At 47.2% G+C, this 23,756-nt stretch overlaps 1 protein-coding gene across 1 annotated transcript in view; it reads left to right on the top strand.

Moving 5' to 3' along the window:
• Positions 1-23,756, top strand: part of prkar2aa (protein kinase, cAMP-dependent, regulatory, type II, alpha A) — a 425,687-nt gene that overhangs the window by 384,221 nt on the left and 17,710 nt on the right. The window contains exons 12-13 of the mRNA XM_038812258.1: positions 6,109-6,262; positions 15,796-15,897. Coding sequence (XP_038668186.1) covers positions 6,109-6,262; positions 15,796-15,897 — 256 coding nt within the window. The remainder of the gene's footprint in view (positions 1-6,108; positions 6,263-15,795; positions 15,898-23,756) is intronic.

The raw sequence follows: 23,756 nt of genomic DNA, 5'->3' as shown, positions 1-23,756 counted from the left end.
CAATAGTGATATGGGTCTATATAACCCATATTCCACCGGATCCTTCCCTTTTTTGGGGATTAGTGTGATTACTGCCTGCTTCATCGTGTCCGGCAACTCCCCCTTCTCCAATGCTTCATTAAACATCCCCAACAGATGTGGTGCCAGGTCTGCCGCAAATTCCTTATAAAATTCTGCCGGGTACCCATCTGGCCCAGGGGCCTTCCCCGTCTTCATACCCCTGATACTGTCCAGTGCCTCCCTCAGCCCCAGGGGCTCCTCCAGCACCTGCCTCTTTGCTTCCTCCACCTGGGGAAATTCCAGCTCTTCCAGAAACCACCCCATGTCCTCCTCCTCCCCTCCTGGGTCTGCCTCATAAAGTCCCTGGTAATACTCTCTAAATGCCTCATTTATCTTCCCCTGGCTCTGACACCACATCCCCAGCCCCAGTCTGGATCTTCAATATTTCCCTGGACGCAGCCTGTCTCAGCAGCTGGAGCGCCAGCATGCGGCTCGCCTTCTCCCCATTCTCGTGTTGCATTCTTCTTACCCGAGCAGTTGCCCTACCGCCCTCCCCGTTGTCAGCCTCTCAAATTGCCCCAGCAACTTTTTCCTCCTCGCCAATCCCTCCACAGTGGACACCCTCGAATATTCCCTGTCCACCTCCACTATTTCGCTCACTAGATGGTCATGTTCCGCCCTCCTTTCCTCCTTTCCTTATTCGAACGAACCGTAAACGAGAGAATTTCTCCCTGGACCACTGCCTTCAGTGCTTCCCAAAAAATGTCCGCCGACACCTCCCCATTCTGATGGAACTTCACAAAATCCTGAATCGCCAATCGCACCTTATCACAAAAACCTCCATCTGCCAACAACTCCGAATCAAACCTCCACCCCGGCCTCTGCTTTCGTCCCGTACTGAACCGAATATCCAGCCAGTGGGGTGCATGGTCCGAGATAACTATCCCTGCATACTCTGCCCCCTTCACCCCAACCAAAATCCCCCGACTCACTACAAAGCAATCAATCCTCGAGCACACCTTTATAGACGTGTGAAAAGAAGGAATACTCCCTTCTCCCTGGGTTCTGAAAGTGCCATTGATCCACCATACCCATCCTCTCCATAAGCCCCCCCCAGCTCCCATTCGTACCCTACCCATCGACCTGGAGCTCGATCTATCCACCCTCGGCTCCAGGACACAGTTAAAATCTCCCATAATCAACTGGTACGTGGCCAAACCCGGGATTGCTGCCAGCAAGCCCCTCATAAAACCCACATCATCCCAATTTGGGGCATACACATTTACCAACTCTACCGGTGCCCCTTCCAATACCCCACTCTCAATCACATATCTCCCACCTGGATCCCTCACCACCTTCGCACTCACGAATCTCATTTTTTTTGCTCATTAAAATCGCCACAACCCTCGATTTCAAATCAAACCCCGAGTGAAAAACCTGCCCGACCCACCCCTTCCTTAACCTAACCTGGTCCTTCGCACGGAGGTGTGTCTCCTGCAAAAAGACAAACTCCACTTTAAAGCTCCTGAGGTGCACCAACATCTTTTAACTGGCCCATTCAGCCCCCGGACGTCCCACGTTACCAACCTTACCGGAGACTTGCGCCTCCGATCTCCTCTACCGTCTGTCATCTTCCCCACTTAACTCCTGCGCCTTTAATTCCACTCTGTACCTAGCCCAGATGGCCCCTTTCTTCACCCTTGACCATGTCATCTCTCAGCCCCTGCCGTGTCGCAGAACCCACCCCCACCCCCGCTTTTCCCCTTCGCCTTCTTCCCCCCCCACTTCCCCTTTCCCCCCTCTCCCCGGCCACCCCTCTTGGCCTTCTCCCCCATCACCTCACTTCTGTTCACCAGCATAACCTGCTCGCGCGGCTGCCCCTCCCAATGACCCCCCCCCGCCAACTCCTCAGCTCAAGGAAGAAGGCCTCCTGCTGGCCTTGCCCTCCTCCACCCAAACAAGGACTTCTCCTGAACTCCAGGCAACCTTCTCCAAAAGCGAACATAGAACAGTATAGCACAGAACAGGCCCTTCGGCCCTCAATGTTGTGCCGAGCCATGATCACCCCACTCAAACCCACGTATCCACCCTATACCCGTAACCCAACAACCCCCCCCTAACCTTACTTTTATTAGGACACTACGGACAATTTAGCATGGCCAATCCACCTAACCCGCACATCTTTGGACTGTGGGAGGAAACCGGAGCACCCGGAGGAAACCCACTTACACAGGGGGAGGATGTGCAGACTCCACACAGACAGTGACCCAGCCGGGAATCGAACCTGGGACCCTGGAGCTGTGAAGCATTTATGCTAGCCACCATGCTACCCTGCTGCCCCTAACAACAGATGTTAAACACAAACAGTCCCATAAAACAGGAGCGGGAATGGGAACATCCATCCCACATAAACCTTTCACCCCTTCAACCCCTTACAGTCTCAACATTGAACAGTACCCCCACCACACAAACAAAGGCGAAAATCCCCCAATCCCTAGACCCACTTTAAACATGCTCCCGACCATTACATAGTGCCAGCACCCTGGTTCCCAAGCATTGTCCACTCAGTTCTCCCCCAGTTTATGCTCCTTAATAAAGTCTTCGGCCGCTTCTGGGGTCTCAAAATAATATTGCAGGTCTCCAAACGTCACCCATAATTACGCCGGGTAGAGCACCCCAAACCTGATCTGCTGCCGGTACAGCACTGCCTTCGCCTTGTTGAAACCTGCCCACCGTTTTGTCAACTTGGTTCCGATGTCCTGATAAATCCGGACGTTATTTCCCTCCCAGTCGCAGCTAAGCTTCTCCCTGGCGCACCGTAGAATTTTCTTTCTCCACAAATTTATGGAGTCTCACGATCACCGCCCGCGGTGGCTCCCCAGCTCTAGGCTTTTGCCTCCGAGACCTATGCACTCGGTCCACTTCAGGAGCCTTATCGAGCACCCATTCTGCCACCAGCCCTGCCAGCATCCTCGAGACGTACCTTGTGGCCCTCGCACCTTCCACTCCTTCAGGCAGGCCCACTGTTCGCAGGTTCTGCCTTCTCGAGGTATTCTCCTGCTCCTCCACCTTTGCCCTCAGCGTTTTACAAAGGTCTCCTAGGAGCCCCACCTCCGCCTCCATAGCCACCACACGATCGCTGTGGTCTGAGATCACTCCTTTACTCTCCCGAATCTGTGACCCCTGCGCCTCCAAACACCTCTCCACCCGCTCCAAAGTACTCTTCAGGGTGCCACAGCTTCTGCAATGGCCTTTGCTTGATCCTCATGCATTTCTTTCCTCTGTTTATGGAATTCCTCCTTGATAAAAGTCATCAGTTCCTGTATCTGGGGCCTTACAGCTTGCCCCTCTCCCGCCTGCATGCTGGAAGAGACTGTGAAGCACAAGACTGTTTCAACTTTCCAGCCAAACCTCTCACTGTTTTCTGCCGGGTCCAGTGATCAGAAGACCATTCCAGGGGTAAACTACTCCTCGAACATTCACCTACGCCTTTTCATCAAGATTCCACCTGGATCTGGGTAAAAAGAGCCCTTTTCTGTGACTTTGAACAGGAACAGCCCTTTATGTGACCAATCACTCCATGGTCACAAGTGGAAGTCCCTTGAAATGAAATACGTCAGCAGAGTTAATTGTCCTTGTGAATCCAAAATCAATATTTCTCATGCTCAAAGCCACAGAAAAATAAATAATAGGGGCATCATGGTGGTGTAGTGGTTAGCACAGCTGTCTCATGGCACCGAGGACCCAGGTTCGATCCTGGCCTTGGGACACTGTCCATGTGGAGTTTGCACATTCTCCCTGTGTCTGTGTGGGTTTCACCTCCAGAACCCAAAGATGTGCAGGTGGATTGGCTACACTAAATTGCCCCTGAATTGGAAAAAATAAAAATAAAGAAAATCAAATAATGGGGATCAATATCAGCAGTGGTTTTTCTGCTCCGGTGAGTGAATCTTGAAGACATTCAGTATGAAACTTAGCAGAAGTCTACTGATGTAAACTGAAATAAGGATTATTTTTTAATACTTAGCTAATCCTGAATGACAGTAGTGTTTATTTGAACTTCTTGGAGAATTTAATTTTTGTGTGGCCCTTGTGAAATGGACCACGGTTACAGAAATCCTGAAGTTACAGAGATGCAAAATTCTTTTTTAAACCCATAGCTACTGTTCATTCCAGCTGACTTTCAAAGTTTTCAGCTCACGTTTTATGAAACATTATTATGATGACAGCTGGTTCAATGTTATTAGTCATTTTAGTACTAGAGCTTAACAATTTAACAAAGAAGTTAACAAATTAAGTTAAGCACTCTCGCCTGACTGACCTTCCTCCTCCGAACCCCCCCATTCTCCTTTCCTTCCTCTGTTTGATTATTATAACTGTGCATGTGAAATGGATCATACATAGTCTATCAATATTTTATCTTTTTGTTCTCTACAACGCACACAGCTAAATAAAATTCAAATATTTGGCTTATCCTTGCATTTGTTCTGTAATTTATGCGTAATGTCCTACATTTCTGCCACTGCAAATTCCAAACTTTTTCTGATTAGCAGTGTGCATGCAGGCCCACATTTGAATTTACTTTTGCACTTAACTAATTGTTAGCTTCTTAGCTTTAAGCTACGTGTCTGTGATGCTCACCGTCCAGCCATGGTAACAATTGGTTACGTGCAAAAGTTAAGTGCAGACATGGGGGTTATGGAAAGTGAAGAAAAAATAATTTACCCAAGATTCTTGCTCTTAATTTTCTATCCGCTTCAAAAAAAAGCCTATGTGTCGATGACTGGTAAAAGTAAGATCTGGCGTAGTTGCGAATGCCCTCTGGCTGAAAATCAGCCAGAAAGGGTGGTAATTGGGATGAGCTATTTAGAACATAGAACAGTACAGCACAGAACAGGCCCTTCGGCCCTCGATGTTGTGCCGAGCCATGATCACCCTACTCAAACCCACGTATCCACCCAATACCCGTAACCCAACAACCCCGCCCCCCCTTAACCTTACTTTATTTTTAGGACACTACGGGCAATTTAGCATGGCCAATCCACCTAACCCGCACATCTTTGGACTGTGGGAGGAAACCGGAGCACCCGGAGGAAACCCACGCACACAGGGGGAGGATGTACAGACTCCGCACAGACAGTGACCCAAGCCGGGAATCGAACCTGGGACCCTGGAGCTGTGAAGCATTTATGCTAACCACCATGCTACCGTGCTGCCCAAAGAAGGGTAGAAAAATAATGGGGCAATTCCAAAAGTTGCCCAGGTATAAATAGTTGTGCATACATAATCAAGTTTTTTGAATTGAAAGGTGAAATTTCATACCTATTCATGACATTATTATGTACCTTCTGGAGAGGTTTACATTGAGTGTTCAGAGGCCACTTTCAAAATTGCTTCCTCCTTCAATTTGGAGTATTTTAAGTAGTTATGATTTAATGCTGCTATAATTGTAGAATAGGCTCACTGAATTAGTTAGAAATAATTTCTCTCATCACTGACTCCGAAACAACATTTAATTCAAGCAGACATATTGAACTGCAAACACGAAGCTAATATTGTGTCAGTCAGTTCTGCTTTCAGACTCATTTTATATTAATGCATAACTGTTCAGTCATAGTTCTATGAAATCAAGCGGTTTCACTTTTTTTGCATTGTCTTTTCCCTGCTGAATACCGTTTTGCCTTTTCCTCCAACTGTTTTGGCTGGGTTATGACACTGTGGGTATTCACCAATACCCCGTTCGAATTGCCAAATATATGTACAGTGGTTATACACTATGCAGCCAGGCTCTCCCTAAAAAGGCACTCAAAGAGAATCCTACTGCCAACTCCGCCTGAGTTTTGTTAACGTTGCAAAGTGACTATTGAATTTTGGACATTGCTGGTCTGTGTGGCTTTGTTTCTTGTTGGACATTGAATATATAACTGAACAATTGGACGCACTCCCTCTATAATTCCATGGTGATTGATCCGATACCTGCAAGAAATTAGCTAATGTTGCACAATAATGAAAAGGCTCCTCTCAAAGCTTTGAATATTGGAGCCTGATTAATCTTCATTTCACTTGACAAAACACTCAAGTTTCTTTCTCTCAAATCTCTCCTGACAGAGGTACATATGATATTTATGTAAATAAAGATGGGAAGCCTCTACTCGTTGGTAAATACGACAATCATGGTAGCTTCGGTGAGCTGGCACTGATGTACAACACTCCAAGAGCTGCTACAATTGTTGCTACCACAGAAGGAGCCCTCTGGGGGCTGGTAAGTAATGCTGTGTTGTGATCAAGAATTCAAAAAGTGGTCCTTGTTTGAAGTGAAGGATATACATCTCTGGATATATCTTTACAGCATATAAATATTTATGAAAATTTGCCTAGTTTGGTTTTTATTGAACCCACAGTGAGTTTCTAATCTACTAAAAATTGTGCTTCCAGTCATCTTTTTGAAAACATTGTCAAGTATGATTTTATTTGACACGCCTCTGCTGAAGTAATGTAGACCTTCCTTTGCATTACTCGCACATGGCTTGGGAGTGAGGCTGCATGTATTATGATCGACTGTGACCCATCAGGCAGGGATGGAGCATCAGTGTCAGGAATGGGGAGCACGGTAGCATAGTGGTTAGCACAGTTGCTTCACAGCTCCAGTGTCCCAGGTTCGATTCCTGGCTGAGTCACTGTCTGTGCGGAGTCTGCACGTTCTCCCCGTGTCTGCGTGGGCTTCCTCTGGGTGTTCCGCTTTCCTCCCACAGTCCAAAGATGTGTGGGTTAGGTGGATTGGTCATGCTAAATTGCCTTTAGTGTCCAAAAAATGTTAAATGGGTGTTACTGGGTTACGGGGATAGGATAGATACGTGGTCTTCAGTAGGGTGCTCTTTGCAAGGGCCGGTGCAGACTCGATGGGCCAAATGACCTCTTCCTGCACTGTAAATTCTATGATTCTATGGTCATCGAAGATTCTGAATGGTGCACGAGACAGGCTTAAAACATGAGGCCCAAGGGAACGAGAAGCCTGAAGATGGTGACAATAAAGTGAAAAAAAGGCAAACTAAAACAGTAAATGAAAAAACGTGGAATTAAAACTGTAAAATGCTGAACATACAAAGCAGGGCAGTTAACCCAAAGCACCATAACCCTTGTGCTTTTCTGCACAGAGGTTGATTGACTGACTTGTATATTTTCTATGATTTTGTTGTTTTTTAATTTCTGTTGGTGGGATTGGCAAGGAATGAGCTGCTGGGCCAGGTGCTTAACCAGTGCTGAACTAGCCAGCAGGTGATTCAGAGATGAATTGACTATTTAGTTTTATGTTTTCGTTGAGCTTGCTATCGTAATTGAAGTTGAAACTATCATGGAGGCTGAAAGTGCGCAATTTGTTTTTCCCATCCTTGGCTCAGTTGTTTTTCTATAATGTAATTCGAACCAGTCAATAGAGAAAAATACGAAACAACCTTTGGTATCAATCAAATAGTAGAAACACATCGGAACTCAGATATGAGTGTCCAGACATACACACACTGCTCAAACAAAAATATCTTGAGGGTATAATGAAACGGCTCTGGTACTGTTGGTGTGTTCTCTGATTTTATTGCTCATCAGATGAATGATTTGGAGGGAAATTATGTGCAGCCAGTCTTAAAATACTTGGCACTCTGCATTGTCTACAACTAAATGTCAGTGAAATATATGTAAGTTTCCCATTCTGCCAGACCATGTATTCTCAAGTGGTGCTACAAAAAAATCTGTTTGTTTTAACTAACCAGTCTGCTATTACTTTAAATGCTTATTTTCTGGATTTTTGACAAGGTAACCGTTTTAGAGTGTAATTCTCAAAATGCCTTAAATTCAGTTATGACCGGATGCCAGGTGGGAGCAGTTTGAAATCCCATTGGGAGCAGTTTGAAATCCCATGGAGAAAGTAGCCTCACACCATCTTGGTTAGTTAATGACACCATCTTCCTCTAAAGTCATTCCAATGTCATCCAGCTGAGTTTGACTGCACTCACCTGATGCCAGTCTTGTCTATCTAATTGTATCATAGAATTTACAGTGCAGAAGGAAGCCATTCAGCCCATCATGTCTGCACTGGCTCTTGGAAAGTGCACCCTACCTAAGCCCACACCTCCACCCTATACCCACACCTCCACCCTATACCCACACCTCCACCCTATACCCACACCTCTACCCTATCCCCGTAACTCCACCTAACCTCTTTTTGGACACTAAGGTCAATTTAGCATGGCCAATCCACCTAACCTGCACATCTTTTGACTGTGGGAGGAAACCGGAGCACCCAGAGGAAACCCGCACAGACACGGGGAGAACGTGCAAACTCCGCACAGTGACCCAAACGAGAATCGAAGCTGGGACACTGGAGCTATGCTACCGTGCTACCCACCTAATTGTAGTTAGAGAATCACCTGGAATGTGAATTTGACGTCTTCTGGAACTCTGCTTCCCACGTCCTTTTCCACATCAAGTCCCATTCAATTTCCCTGTGCTTTATTTCACTTTTTCATGTGATGTGGGCCTTGTTGCAAGGCCAGCATTTGTTGCCCAGCCTTGTCAATTGCTCTTGAGAAGGTGGTGGTGCACTGTCGTCTTAAACTGCTGCATTCCATATAGTGTAGGTACACTCGTGGTTTTGTTATGGAGGCAGTTCCAAGATATCGACCCAGTGACAGAAAAGGGATGGCGATATAGTTCTGAGTCAGGATGGTGTGTGCATGACTGGGAACTTGCAGGTGGTGGTGTTCCCATATGTCTACTGCCCTTGCCCTTCTAGAGGACAGTGTTTGTAGGCATAGAAGATGTTGTTGGAGGAGGCTTGGTGAGTTGCTGCATTGCAGCATGTATATGGTACATACTGCTGCCACTGTGTGTTGACGGTGGGAGGTAGTGAATATTCACAGTGGTGTATGTGTGCAGATTAAGCACATTGGATCCCTGTTAGGCAGCATCTTGATTTTTAAATTCTCATCCTGGTTTTCAAAACAGTTGTTGCCTTTCTCCTTCCTGTCTCTGTAATCACTTCCAGCCAGATAACTACACGCCTTTAATTCTGGCCTCTAATTCTTCAGTACGTAATAAGAAACCATGATTTTAAAAGTCTGATACTTATGGGAAATTCTCTCACTGAACCTTTCTTACTCTCCTCATCTGTAACTCACTTCTTATAACTTTTATCTTTTTGACTAAGCTTTCGGTTAATCTGTCCAATATAATAATCTTTTTATTGTCGCAAGTAGACTTACATTAACACTGCAATGAAGTTACTGTGAAAATCCCCTAGTCGCCACATTCTGGCGCCTGTTCAGGTATACAGAGGGAGAATTCAGAATTCTCAGCTGGTATGGGAATTGAACCCGCGCTGCTGGCCTTGTTTTGCATTACAAACCAGCTGTCTAGCCCACTGTGCTAAAGCCAGATGTCGTCCACAGAATTGTTTCAGCATAGGAGACCATTGGACACAGCATGTCTGCACCGAGTCTCCATGTGAACATTGCACCTAGTGCCATTCTCCCTGCAACCTTACAAATAGTTTATTTTCAATAATCATCTAATACCCTCCTGAATGCCTCGACTGAACTTGCCTCCACTACACTCCCGGGTAACATATTCCAGTTCCCAACTACTTGCTGCATGAAAATGTTTTTTCTTAAATCGCATTCGCTTTCGCAAATCACTTTAAATCTGTGCTCTCATTCCTGATCTTTCACAAATGACAACAGTTTCCTCCTATCTACTCTATCCAAGGCCCTCATGATTCTGAATACTTCTATCAAATCTCCCCTCTGCCTTATTTTCTCCAAGGAAAGCAGTACTGATTTCTCCAATCTATTTTTGTAACTGAAGTTTCTCATCCCTGAAATGATTCTCAAAAACCTTATGCACTCTTGCATCTTCACATCCTTCTGAAAATGTGGTGCACAGAACTGCATGCCGTACTCCAGCGTGGGTCTAACTAGTTCCCTGTGCTCTTTTGCATTTTGCTTTATAGTGAAGCGCTTTGGGACATTTAATTACATTAAAGTAACTATATAAATGCCACTTATTGTTTGATAACCTGTAAAATATATCTGCAGTATGGTACCAATTTTTAAAAAGTTAATTCAAGGGATATGGGCTTCACTGGCTAGGCCAGCATTCATTACCCATACTTAATTACCATCGAAAGGTGGTGATGAGCTGCCTTCTTGAACCACTGCAGTCCATGTGTTGGTACATCTACAGTGCTGTTAGCGAGGGAGTTCCAGGATTTTGTCCCAGTGACAGTGAAGAAACGGAACAAGTGAGGATGGTGAGTGGCTTGGAGGGGAATGTCTGGGTGGTGGTGTTCCCATGTATCTGCTGCCCTTGTCCTTCTAGATACTTGTGGTCTTGGGATTGGGATTGTAAGGTGCTGGTTATGGAGTCCTGCTGTGCATCTTGCAACTGGCACTCATTATTGCTACTGTTGTGTATATGGTGTAGATGTTTTTAGAAAGGGTGTCAATCAAGCAGGCTGCTTTGTCTTAGATGATGTTGAGCTTCTTGAATGTTGTTGGAGCTGCACTCATCCAGGCAAGTGGAGAGTATCCCATCCCACTCCTGATTTTGCGCCTTGGTGGTGGACAGGCTTTGGGGAGTGAGGAGGTGCGTTATTCGCCGCAGGATTCCTCGCCTTTGATCTGCTCTGGTGGCTGCAATGTTTATATGGCTAGTCCAGTTGAATTTCTGTTCAATGGTAACCTCCAGGATGTTGATAGTGGGGGATTCAGTGATGGTAATGGAATGTCAAGGTGCAATGGTTATATTTCTCTTGCTTAGCACTTGCGTGGTGCAATTGTTACTTGTCGGTTCAAGCCTGGATATTGTCCAGGTCTTGCTCCATTTGTAATTGGACTGTTTTAGTATCTGAGGAATCTCAAATGGTGCTGAACATTGTACAGCCATCAACGAACATCACCACTTCTGACTGTATGATGGCAGGAAGGTCATTGATGAAGTGGCTGAAGCTGGTTGGACCTAGGATGCTACCGTGAGGAATTCCTGCAGTGATGACCTGGAACTGAGATGATTGACCTCAACAACCGCAACCATCCTTACCGTCAGCATTTGTTTTGATATTGTGTGAAGTGAATCGAATTGCTGAAGGCTGGCATCTGATGCTAGAAACCTCTGGAGGATGTACCAGCCCCTTGACAGTTCTGGCTGCACATTGTTGCAGATATACTGATGTGTGGGCTTCTCTATCATTGAGGATGGGAAGAAAACTGGAATCTTGTCCATGGAGTTGTTCAGCTGTCTTCCATTTACGGCTGTATCTGGCAGGACTGCTGAGCTTAGATCTTATCTGTGTCAGCCTGTGTTGTAGCTTTACCAGGTTGACACCTCATTTTTATTTATGCCGAAAAATTTCCTTCCCTAAAGGACACGAGTGAACCAGAACAATCGACAATGTTGCATCCCAGTTTGAAGTGAGCAAATCCCCACACGTACAAACATCCTTTTCTAGCATGAATCTAAGGAGAGGTTTCCCCCTCTATGGCCAGAAATACTAAATTAAACTCACTTAAAAAACTATAGATCCCTTAAAACTAGCTCTGTTTTCCTGACAACAATGGTCATCATTAGTCTTTTAATTCCAGATTTTTTTTTAATTGAATTCCAATTCAAAACCCAGTCACCAGGTCATTACCCTAGGTCTCTGGGTTACTCATCCAGCGACAATGCCACTAACACCTTCTCCCCATCTATAAATTACTTGGGGCACACTTTGGAACTCCTGGACACTCGGCCAGAGCCTTGAATGCACCAAGACCGCGCACATACATTTTTACAGTATCAATCTATTTTAATTTTTTACAACAGGGCACAGGACTTCGAAACACAGAGCTCTGTCTTCGATCTGAGGGTATAAATCCGATAGTGTCAGCAGTGTTTGATGGCTGCTGTATAACTGTCCAATCATGGAAATTTGTTAATGATCTAGCACACTAATTTGTGCAAACCTTTTACCTAGCATGGGCATGTTGCTGTGCTTCAAAATACAACTACTGACCCAAGTTCCGATCAATACATTTAGCTTCTTTATGTAGTCATAGAATCCCTACAGTGCCATTTGGCCCATCGAGTCTGCATGCCCCTGCAATTCATTGGCTTTTAAATACTTGGTGATGTCCTGAAGGCATGAAAGGTGCAATATAAATTCTTGTTTTACTTGCTATCCTTCCTCTTTCCATTCCCATTTCCTCCTGTTCTTGCTTTATACCATGCTGTTTCTACATGCCTATGAAGTGAGGAAGGTAGAATAATCAAGGGCATTGTTGCTTTTGTGCAATTATTCCACTTTATAAAATCACTCATCAGATTTAAATAAATTCTGATATTTTGTAGCAAGTCAGATACTTTAGTCTGTGAAGCCGACGATTATGATGCACGTTGGCATGTGTGATCAGGATGTTTAATTGAGTCATTTGGAGTGCAGATCCATTTTGAGACCCGGTTACTTTTTTTCAAATTGTGGGCGTAGCTGGCTGGGCCAGCACTTATTGTCCATCCTTTTTTTTTGTGTAAATTTAGAGTACCCAATTAATGTTTTCCCATTAAGGAGCATTTTGGTGTGGCCAATCCACCTAGCCTGCACACCTTTGAGTTGTGGAGGCGAAACCAACGCAAAAAACGGGGAGAATATGCAAACTTCACACAGACAGTGACCCAGAGCCGGATTGAACCTGGAGCCTCAGCACCGTGAGACTGCCGTGCTACCACTGCGCCACCGTACTGCCTTATTGTCCGTCCCTAACTGCCCTCCATTTCAGAGAGCGTTAGAGCATCAACCACATTGCTGAGAATCTAGAGTCACGTGTAGGCCAGACTAGGTAAGGGCGCCAGATTTCCTTCCCTAAAGGATATTAGTGAAACAGATGGGTTTTTATGACAATCAATAATGGTTTCATGGTCATAATTAGACTTTTCATATAATCCCGGCAGCGCAGAAGGCGGCCATTCAGCCCATCGAGTCTGGACTCAATAGAGCTCCCTACCTAGGTCCACTCCCCCGCGCTATCCCCATGACCCCACCGAACCTACACGTCTTTGGACATTAATGGGAATTTTAGCATGGTCGATCCACCTGACCTACACATCTTGGACTGTGGAAGGAAACATAGCACCCGGATGGAACCCACGCAGACACTGGGAGAATGTGCAAACTCCACACATGGCCGAAATCCAACCCTGGTTTCTGGCGCTGTGAGGGAGCAGTTTTAAACCACTGTGCCACAAACATGCTTGAAATTCAGGTCTGCCAGCTTCTGAGGAGCGAAAAACAGTAAACGTTTCTGGTCAATGTTATGTCAAAATTCTTACAGCAACTCTGTTTCAATTGGCAGTATCCATCGAAAGAGAAACCCATCGAAAGAGAAACAGAGTTGGCGCAAGAATTCTGATGAAGGTTGCTGACTGAAATGGTAACTTTCTCAGATGCTGCCAGACCTGCTGAACATATCCAGTATTTTCTGCTTGTGTCACTTTGTACAACACAGTACTTATTTTCCAATTCAAACTAGACTGGCAGCTTTGATGGAAACAGGAAATTCATTCCAACACTCCCATCTGCTGGGCATTCAGAAGTATTGTACCAACTTATTTTGCTATCAGGACTTGAGTAGAAGCATACACAGGAAGGCCAGACACCTCGAAGCTTACTGTAGCTCTGAGTAGAAATATTTAAGTCTTTTTAAAAGTGTTATAATTTTGCTTTAAAATCGAGCGTAAATGATTGTTTTCAAGGTGCGGAATGTTGACAGCAAAATTCATGTCCAAAATTATGTAATTGGGTCAATCTTTCATTTTTTTTTGCTTTCTTTGCATCATTCATTTTTAGCAAGGGTGAAAAGTTATTCACTTGAGCTGGATCACTATGCTGCCTTTTATTGAGGCACGGTTTAACTGTTTTTAACCATGAGAATTTGTCTTTTACTGAGGTTTGTCATCATGACTATGAGAGTTTTTTTGTTAATAGCTGAGAGTCCATCACTTTTTTTATGATGTGGAATGGGCTCGAGGGGCTGAGTGACCATACCTGTTCCTTTTGGAGGCTGTCTTTTTTGCAATGAGGGTTTGTTACCTTTTTGTTTGCTGTGAGGATTCGTCAGGTTTTACTGTGATGGCTTGTTACATTTTGCTGCACCTGTCAGCTTGTCACTTTTTATTGTGGTGTTTTGTCACTTCAATTCTAAAATGACTCTATTTCCACTGAACAATTCTCACCGTGCATCTGTAAAATGCAGTCAGCCTAGGTAATCTTACCCTGTATAATGAAAATAATCTCGTCAATCTCTCATCAGCATATGAAATGAAAATGGCTTATTGTCACGAGTAGGCTTCAATTAAGTTACTGTGAAAAGTCCCTAGTCGCCACATTCTGGCGCCTGTCCGGGGAGGCTGGTACGGGAATCGAACCGTGCTGCTGGCCTGCTTGGTCTGCTTTAAAAGCCAGCGATTTAGCCCAGTGAGCTAAACCAGCCCCTGGCATATGTGGGAATTCAAGACCAAGTATAGTCTTCAGGTGAAGTGAAATTTGTGGGTTGAGGGCAATTAGATTAAATTGTACAGGCACAATTTGGTACCATTTTAAAGTCATACATATTCCGGCTTCTTATGCCTTTCGAATCAATAAATTTACCAGCTTATTTAAGCTCGTCATGCTGTAATGTTCGTATCGAATCAGAGTCCACCTAACCTGCACATCTTTGGACTGTGGGAGGAACCCCACGCAGACACGGGGAGAATGTACAGACTGCACAGACAGTGACCCAAGCCGGGAATCGAACCCAGGGCCATGGAGCTGTGAAGCAACCGTGCTAACCATCGTGCTACCATCCCGCCTCTTCTATTTATTCTGTTCATCCAGTTTCCTTTTGAATGTTACTATTGAATGTGCTTCAACCATCTTTTCAGGCAGTGCATTTATAAATCTAAGGTGCTGTGGGTTAGCCCTGCTGCCTCACGGCGCCGTGGTCCCCAGGATCGATCCCGGCTCTGGGTCACTGTCCATGTGGAGTTTGCACGTTCTCCCCGTGTTTGGATGGGTTTCGCCCCCATAACCCAAAGATGTGCAGGCTAGGTGGATTGGCCACGTTAAATTGCCCCTTAATTGGAAAAAAATGAATTGGGTACTCTAAATTTATATTTTTTTAAAATCAAAAAGAAAAATAAATCTAAGATGAAGGCATACCTCTCTCATTACTCCCTCTGCTACTGAAACCCTCATCCATGCTTCTGGCACCTAACCTGATGTTTTTCTGGCTAACCTTCCACTTCACTTAAGCTTCACTTAATCCAAAAACTAGTTCTCTGGCATATTCTCCCTTCAGTACTTGCGTTTCAGGTGTAGAAACCCATTTTTTCAGCCAGCTTATATACATTACATATGTAATCCTTTGCTTATTCAGTGTTTAATCCCTTCAAATACCGGCATCCTTACCAACATTTATCCCTCAATCAACATTGCAAAATCAGACTATTAGTATCGAAAGCTAAGCAAGTGACAACTCTAATGTGACCCGGCCATTCATGTCAAAAAGCACCTGGAGGATTTAAGTAGCAGTATCTTTTAGTATCTTTCTTACAAAAATAGGGATGCCAGCCTCTAGAATACAACAATGCTGCCGTTTCTGCACACAGACAATAGCAAAAGTGGTCGAGATGCCTGGGGCCTGTAACTTGAAGTATTCCAGTATATTAAAAATGTGATGTTTCCTCTCGGTGTTGATTTTCACCTGTTCATTTCCCCATCCTTCTCTGTAGGATCGTGGTACATTTCGACGGATAATTGTGAAAAACAATGCAAAAAAGAGGAAGGTGTTTGAAACATTCATTGAATCAGTACCGCTGTTGAAATCCCTGGAGGTACAGTCATTTTCTTTCACTTTACAGAACTAAACTTTTCCCTCCTTTATCCACGATTTGTCAGCAGCTCTGAATGCGACATGAAGTGAAATCAGTTCTACCTCCAGTCAGATGAGCAAAATAAGCTTTTTTGGGGTGAGGTAGCTGATACAGGTGGTCAGAGAATGAGGTTTACGGTCTTCCTGCTTTGCTGAAAGAAATTCTTCTGCTGCAAACATCTCCGTCTCCTGATATTGCTGCTGACTGTTGGCATAGGGCCTGTTTGATCATCTGTATCTGACTAGGATTTGCATCTGCTTTTACTGTTCAGGGCGAATGGGCTTCCCCAATGTTATTCTATGGCAGCTGCTTCGAGATTTACGCGAGTGACTCTCAACACGTCCCAATGTTGATAGACCCATATTGACTAATACTTCATTTATTATGTTGTGTGTGTTTGAAGTGTATTAATTACTTCAGACTGTGGTTCAAATGGCACAAATAAGGGTGGTAGAAATTTGGAACTTTTTTTCATGATGGATTCTCTCATCACTTTGATGGGTGAGTGTTCAACAAGTTTTTAAAAAAGAAAAACTGGTTTGCAGTCCAGATTGGTGTTATCGTGCATGTGATGGTAGGTCAAGTCTCACCTTTGTATAACCAATTATAAATGCTGCACTTCTGTGGGGGGATGAATGGAAGCATTGGTGTTGCATCACACTGGCTTGGCCTGAAGGCACTTGACCCTGTTCTCCTCGAATGTCAATCACTTGATGACAGAAACTTATCTATGTGGGTCTGTTCAAGGTTGTATTGGGATCCAGTTTAGACCACAAAATATAGGAGTAGAAGTAGGCAATTCAGCCCATCAAATCTGCCCTGCCATTCGATAAGATCATGACAAATCTGTTTTGATAGTCCTCAACTCACTTTCTCACCTTATCCTCATAACCCTTACTGATTGAAAATCTGTCTTTCTAACCTGAACATGGTTAACAACGCTGCCTCCACTGCACTCGGCAGTAAATAATTCCACAGGTTCATTACCCTCCGAGAGAATTTCCTCCTCATCTATAGCTTAAATGGGCAACCGCTTACTCTCAGATGATGCTCTCTTATCCTGGACTCTCCCACAAGGGGGAAACAAACTCTCAGGATCTACCCTTTCATTCCCCCTGGGAATCCTATATGTCTCAATAAGGTCACTGCTTTTTCTTCTAAACTCTGAGTATCGGTCCAACCTACTCAACCTCGTCTCCTAAGAAAATTCTTCTGTCCCCAGGATGAACCAATTGAACCTTCAATGGACTGCCTCCAATGCCAGTATATCTTTGCTTAAATAAGGGGACCAAAACTGTGGTCTAACTTGTACCGTTGATAGTTTGAGCAAGACTTTCCTATTTTTGTACTCCATTCTCTTTGAAATAAAGGCCAACATTCCATTTGCAACAAGATCTGGACGATGCAGTATAATTTGGATAAGTGTGAGGTTATTCATTTAGGAAGCAAAAACAGGAAGGCAGCTTACTACCTGAATGGTTGTTAATTGGGAGAGGGGTGTGTGCAGCGGGACCTGGGTGTCCTTGTGCACCATTTGCTGAAGTTAAGCATGCAGGTGCAGCAGGCAGTAAAGAAAGCTAATGATATGTTGGCCTTTATTGCGAGAGGTTTCGAGTATAGAAGCCGGGATGTGCAATTGGTGAGGCCACACTTGGAGTATTGTGTGCAGTTTTGGTCTCCTTCTCTAAGGAAGAATCTCCACAGTGCAGAAGGAGGCCATTTGGCCCATCGCGTCTGCACCGATCCATGTCCCACCCTATCCCTGCAACCCCATAACCGAACCTTCACATCCTAGGACACTAAGGGGCAATTTATCATGGCCAATCCACCTACCCTGTACATCTTTGGACTGTGGGAGGAAACCGGAGCACCCGGAGAAAACCCACAAAGACACGGGGAGAACATGCAAACTCCAACAGTACAGTGACCCAAGGCCGGAATTGAGCCTGGGTCCCTGGTGCTAACCACAGCTACCGGGTTGCCCGATTGGAATTTCCATGGTGCTGCTCTCATGCTCAGATGGCTGCAGAGTACTGTGGGAATCTTCCATGTGAGAAGCACATGACCTACTTAGTGAAGCTGAGTTCTGAGCATGCACTCTCTAACCAGGTTTGCATCACTTTACAAGAACCTCAGTTCTGGGGATATCACCCTGCCATCTGGTGTTGCAAATAGATCTCAGATTATGAAGATGGAATGCTTCTAGTTGTTTTCTGTGTTGCAGTAGAGTGTCCAAGTCATGCAGCCATGAAGAACTAAGATCCACTGCATGGTAAACCTTGATCTTTTGTTTTGAGACAAACTTTGGAAACAGCATGAAGTCTGAGTGAGCCTTTCTTTCAGAAATGATAATTAATACTGGTGCACGTGTTAATTTTAAATCTGATATTGATAGATCTTTGCCAGGGATATTGATGGATATCACACAAAGGCAGGGATATAGAGTTAGATCTCATCAGTGATGATCTCTTTGAATGGGAGAACAGATGCGAGGAATTAAATGATTATCCTGTCCTTATGCTCTGCAAGCTGCCCAACGTTTCAACATGACATTAAAACCTATCTTGATTACATTGCTGTAATTTTTTTTTAAATTTATTTTTATTCAAAATTTTTACATAATTTTACAAACCACTACAGAAAGAAAACAACAAAAAAAATAATAATAAAGAAAAGCGAATTAACAACTTAACAAAACAAGGTGGGGTATTTGCCTTTTACAAGTAAAATCTATCCACCACCCATATCCCCCCCCCCCCCCCCCCCCCCGGCTCTCTGGTTTGCTGCTGCTGACCTCCACTTAATGTTCCGCGAAAAAGTCAAGGAACGGTTGCCACCGCCTGGAGAACCCCTGCAAGGACTCTCTCAAGGCAAACTTTATCCTTTCCAAATTTAGAAACCCCGCCATGTCACTGACCCAAGTCTCCACACTTGGGGGTTTCGCGTCCCTCCACATTAACAAGAGCCATCTCCAGGCTACCAAGGAGGCAAAGGCCAAGACTCCAGCCTCTTTCGGCTCCTGTACTCCCGAATCTTCTGACACCCCGAATATCGCTATTCCCTCAGCTCAGCTTTACCCGAGTGTCCAAGACCTTGGACGTAGTCTTTGCAAAGCCTCTCCAAAATTCTTTAAGTGCCGGGCATGCCCAAAACATTTGGACATGGTTTGCTCGGCTCCCTGAACACCTCACACACCTGTCCTCCACCCCAAAGAACTTGCTCATTCTCGCCCCTGTCATATGCGCCCGGTGCACCACCTTAAACTGAACCAGGCTAAGCCTGGCACAAGATGAGGAGGAGTTGACCCTGCCCAGGGCATCTGCCCACAGGCCCTCATCCAGCTCCTCACCCAGCTCCTCCTCCCACTTGCCCTTCAGCTCTTCCACCGAGGCCTCCTCCGCCTCGTGCAGCTCCTGGTATATGTCCGATACCTTTCCGTCTCCTACCCACACGCCCAAGACCACCCTGTCCTGTATCCTCCGGGCCGGTAGCAGCGGAAATTCCCCCATCTGCTTCCGCACGAAAGCCCGGACCTGCAGGTACCTAAAGTATTCCCTGGGGGCAACCCAAATTTCTCTTCCAGCGCCCTCAGGCTAGCAAAACTCCCATCAATAAACAAGTCCCCCATCCTTTTGATACCCGCTCTGTGCCAGCTTAGGAACCCACCGTCTATTCTACCTGGAACAAACCTCCAGACTGAGGCCCCTGCCACCCCACTGTGCCGTCTCCACTAACCCCAGATCCTCAATGTTGCCATCACCATGGGGCTCGTGGTGTACCGTGTCGGCGAGAGCGACAGCCGTGCCGTTGCCAATGCCCCCAGCCTAGTATCCCTTCAAGACGCATCCTCCAACCGCTTCCACGCCCGCCCCCCCTCCCCTCCCTCTACTACCCATTTCCGAATCATGCATATATTCGTTATCCAGTAATAGCTGCAGAAGTTCGGCAGTGCCAGCCCCCCCCCTGCCGATTGCGCTCTAAGAACACAAATCCCGTGATAATCCTGTTCACCCGCTTGAAGAAGGACTTGGGGAAGGCACTGGAAGACGAAGAAGAACCTGGGGAGGACCGTCATCTTCACGGACTGCATCCTGCCCGTCAGGGAAAGTGGCAGCATGTCCCACCTCTTAAAGTCCTCCTCCATCTGATCAACCAGCCGCGCTAGATTGAGCTTGTGCAGGGCATCCCAACTCTTAGCTACCTGTATGCCCAAATAGCGAAAGCTCCTCTCCACCATCTTAAGCGGTAGCTCTCCCAGTCTCTTTTCCTGGCCCCTCGCATGTATCACAAAAAGCTTGCTTTTCCTGACATTCAACTTATACCCCGAAAAGTCCCCAAAATCTTTAAGGATCTGCACGACCTCTTCCATCCCCTCCACCGGATCCGAAATGTACTGGAGCAGGTTATCCGCATCCAGTGAAACCCGTGCCCCCCCCCCCCCCGAACCAGCCCCCTCCAGTTTCTAGACTCCCTCAGCGCCAGCGGCTCAATTGCCAGGGTAAACAGCAGGGGGGCGGGGGACAGAGGGCACCCCTGCCTCGTTCCTCGATGTAGCCTAAAGGACTCCGGCCGCAGCCGGTACGTCGACACACTCGCTACAGGGGCCTGATACAGTAATTTAGCCCACCCTATGAATTCCTCGCCAAATCCAAATCTGCCTAACGCTTCCCACAGGTACTCCCACTCCACCCGATCAAAGGCTTTTTCCGCGCCCATTGCCGCCACCACTTCTGAATCTCCTCCTTCCGAGGGCATCATGATCACATTCAGGAGCCTCCGCACAATCGTGTTCAGCTGCCTGCCCTTCACATACCCCGTCTGATCCTCATTGATCACTCCCGGGACACAGGCCTCCATTCTGGTGGCCAGGATCTTGGCCAACAGTTTGGCATCTATATTAAGGAGCGATATCGGCCTGTAGGAGCCACATTGCAACGGGTCCTTATCTCGCTTAAGGATGAGCGAGATCAGAGCCTGCGATGTCATCGGGGGAAGGGTTCCCTTTTCCTTAGCCTCGTTGAAGGTTCTCAACAATGATGGGCCCAACAGCTCTGAGACTCCGGCGCTCTTTTAACAACCCCTCCTCGGGGGACTCTGCATACCTCCTGTCCACCCTAAATATCTCTCCCACCAACCTCTCCCTCTCCATCCTATCCCTCTTCTCCCTGTGGGCCCTGACTGAAATTAGCTCCCCCCCTGATAACTGCCTTCAGCGCCTCCCAGACCACACTCGCTGAAACCACACCAGTATCGTTGGTCACCACATAGCTTTGGATACTCCTCAGAATTAACCCACAGACCTCCTCATCCGCCAATAGTCCTACGTCCAGTCTCCACTGAGGGCGTTAGCCTCTCTCCTCCCCCAGCCCCAACTCCACGCAGTGCGGGGCATGGTCCGAAATCGCAATGGCTGAGTACTCTACCCCCTCCATTCTCGGGATTAGCGCCTTACCACGAAAAAGTCAATCCGCGAGTATGCCTTGTGAACATGGGAGAAGAAAGAAAACTCCTTCGCCCTTGGCCTAGCGAATCTCCATGGGTCCACTCCCCCCATTTGGTCCATGAATCCTCTCAGGACCTTGGCCGTTACCGGCCTCTTACCCAATCTTGACCTAGACCAATCCATTGCTGGGTCCAGGACCCTGTTGAAGTCTCCTCTCTCTCCCCCCCCCCCCCCCCCCCCCCCTCCCCCCCCCATTAATAACCACCCCCCCCATTACTAAACTGCTTGACTCCAGATCCGGAATCCTACTCAACATCCGCATCATGAACCCTGTATCACCCCAGTTCGGAGCATACACATTCACGGGCCCTCTGCAGTTTGCCACTCCCATAATATATCTACCCCTTTTATCCGCCACAATGCCACCAGCCTGCTCACCACGATTGCGACCCCCCTGGTCTTCGCATCCGGCCCTGAGTGGAAGACCTGCTCCACCCATCACTTCCTCAGCCTGTTTTGATCTGCGACCTTCCGATATGTTTCTTGTAGCATGGCCACGTCTGCCTTTGACCCCCTTCAGTGCGAAAACACACGGGCCCTCTTGACTGGCCCATCGTGACCCCTCGCGTTCCATGTGATCATCCTGGTCGGGGGGGGTTAGTTACCCCCCCCCCCCCTCTCCCCGCCGACTAGCCATCTCCTTTTTTCAGCCAACCAAGTGCCCGCGCCTCCCGCACACTCCAGCCCCCCAGCCGGAGACTCCCCGTCCCGACTCTCCCCTTTACTCCGAAAATTGATTCCCGTCCAGTGAGCAAAGCAGCATCCCAGCCCTCCGCTGCCCCCCCCCCCCCAACCCTAGTCACACGCTCGCTTAACCCCCCCCCCCATTTCACTCCCATAAGTCAGTTGACTCATGCTGACCCCAGCCGCTCCCGCCTCTACCTCCAATGCCCGGGTCTCCAACCTCCCTCCCCCCCTCAACTAAGTGAGGTAAAGAGAGTTCTCCTCTCTCTCTCTCTCGCTCTCTCTCTCTCTCTCTCTCTCTTCTCTCCTCTCCCCCCCTCCCCCCCCCCCCCCCCCCCCCCCCCCCCATCCCCCACTCCCTACATCCCATCTGTATAAAGAAAAAACACGACTCTCTCAAACAAACAAACTTCAGGTGCTACCCCCAACGTTGAGCGAATACACTGTTCTCACTGTCTGGCCCCACCACATCACCTGTGACGCAGCTCTTCCCCAACTACGACCCAGCCCAGAACCCCGAGGGCCCAGAGCACAGGGGGCAACAAAAACAAAAGAGAACACGGGGAGAAAACCCAACATAACACACCCCCCCCCCCCCCCCCCCCCAACCACCCCACCTGCATGCCCCAACAACATACTGCAGTCCATTAGTTCGAGTCCAGCTTCTCGTACTTTATAAAAGTCCATGCCTCATCCGGCGTATCGAACTAGTGGTGCCGGTCCTGATATGCAACCCACAGCCTTGCCGCTTGTAAGAGCCCGAACTTCACCCCTTTGCTGTGGAGGACCGCTTTGGCCCGGTTGAATCCCGCACGCCTCTTGGCCAGCTCTGCACCCCAGTCCTGGTAAATACGGATCTCACACTTCCCCCATCTGCTACTTTGCTCCTTCGCCCATCGCAGGACACACTCCTTGTCGGTGAAGCGGTGGAACCTTACCACCATAGCTCTCGGTGGCTCGTTCGCCCGAGGCCTCCTAGCCAGGACTCTGTGCACCCCATCCAGTTCCAGGGGGCGCGGGAAAGCCCCCGCGTCCATCAGCGTTCCCAGCATCGTGGTCACATGCACACCAGCATCCGACCCCTCCATGCCTTCAGGGAGACCCAGAATCCACAGGTTCTGCCTCTTTGACCTGTTTCCAAGGTCTTCCAGACTTTCCTGCCATCTTTTGTGCAGAGCCTCGTGCGCGTCCACTCTAACCGCCAGGCCCAAAATCTCATCCTCGTTATCAGAGGCCTTCTGCTGCACCTCCTTGATCGCCGTCCCCTGCATCTTCTGGGTCTCCACCAACCTTTCAATAGAAGCCTTCATAGGGGCCAACATCTCCGTCTTTAACTTGGCGAAGCAGCTTCTGAGAAACACCTGCTATTCCCGTGACCACTGGGCCCACGCTGCCTGATCCCTGCCGGCCGCCATCTTGCTTTTTCCACGCCCGTTCGCCTCTCTTCTCCAAAGCAGCTTTTTTGATCGCCACACTCCTGGTCCACTCCATACAGCGCTGGGGGACCCTCACTGTTTCCTTCCCACACCGGGAATCGTCGTCCAAGTGCCGCTGGAGCTCCTTAAAAGCGTTCAAAAGTCCGTTATCAGCGGGAGCTGCCGACCGTGCGACCTACCTAGGTCCATTACTGTAA

Source organism: Scyliorhinus canicula, chromosome 11 (assembly GCF_902713615.1).
Source record: "Scyliorhinus canicula chromosome 11, sScyCan1.1, whole genome shotgun sequence".
Classification (NCBI taxonomy): domain Eukaryota; kingdom Metazoa; phylum Chordata; class Chondrichthyes; order Carcharhiniformes; family Scyliorhinidae; genus Scyliorhinus; species Scyliorhinus canicula.
The sequence above is the reverse complement of the archived record's forward strand: the minus strand, read 5'-3'. Positions and strand labels throughout refer to the sequence as shown.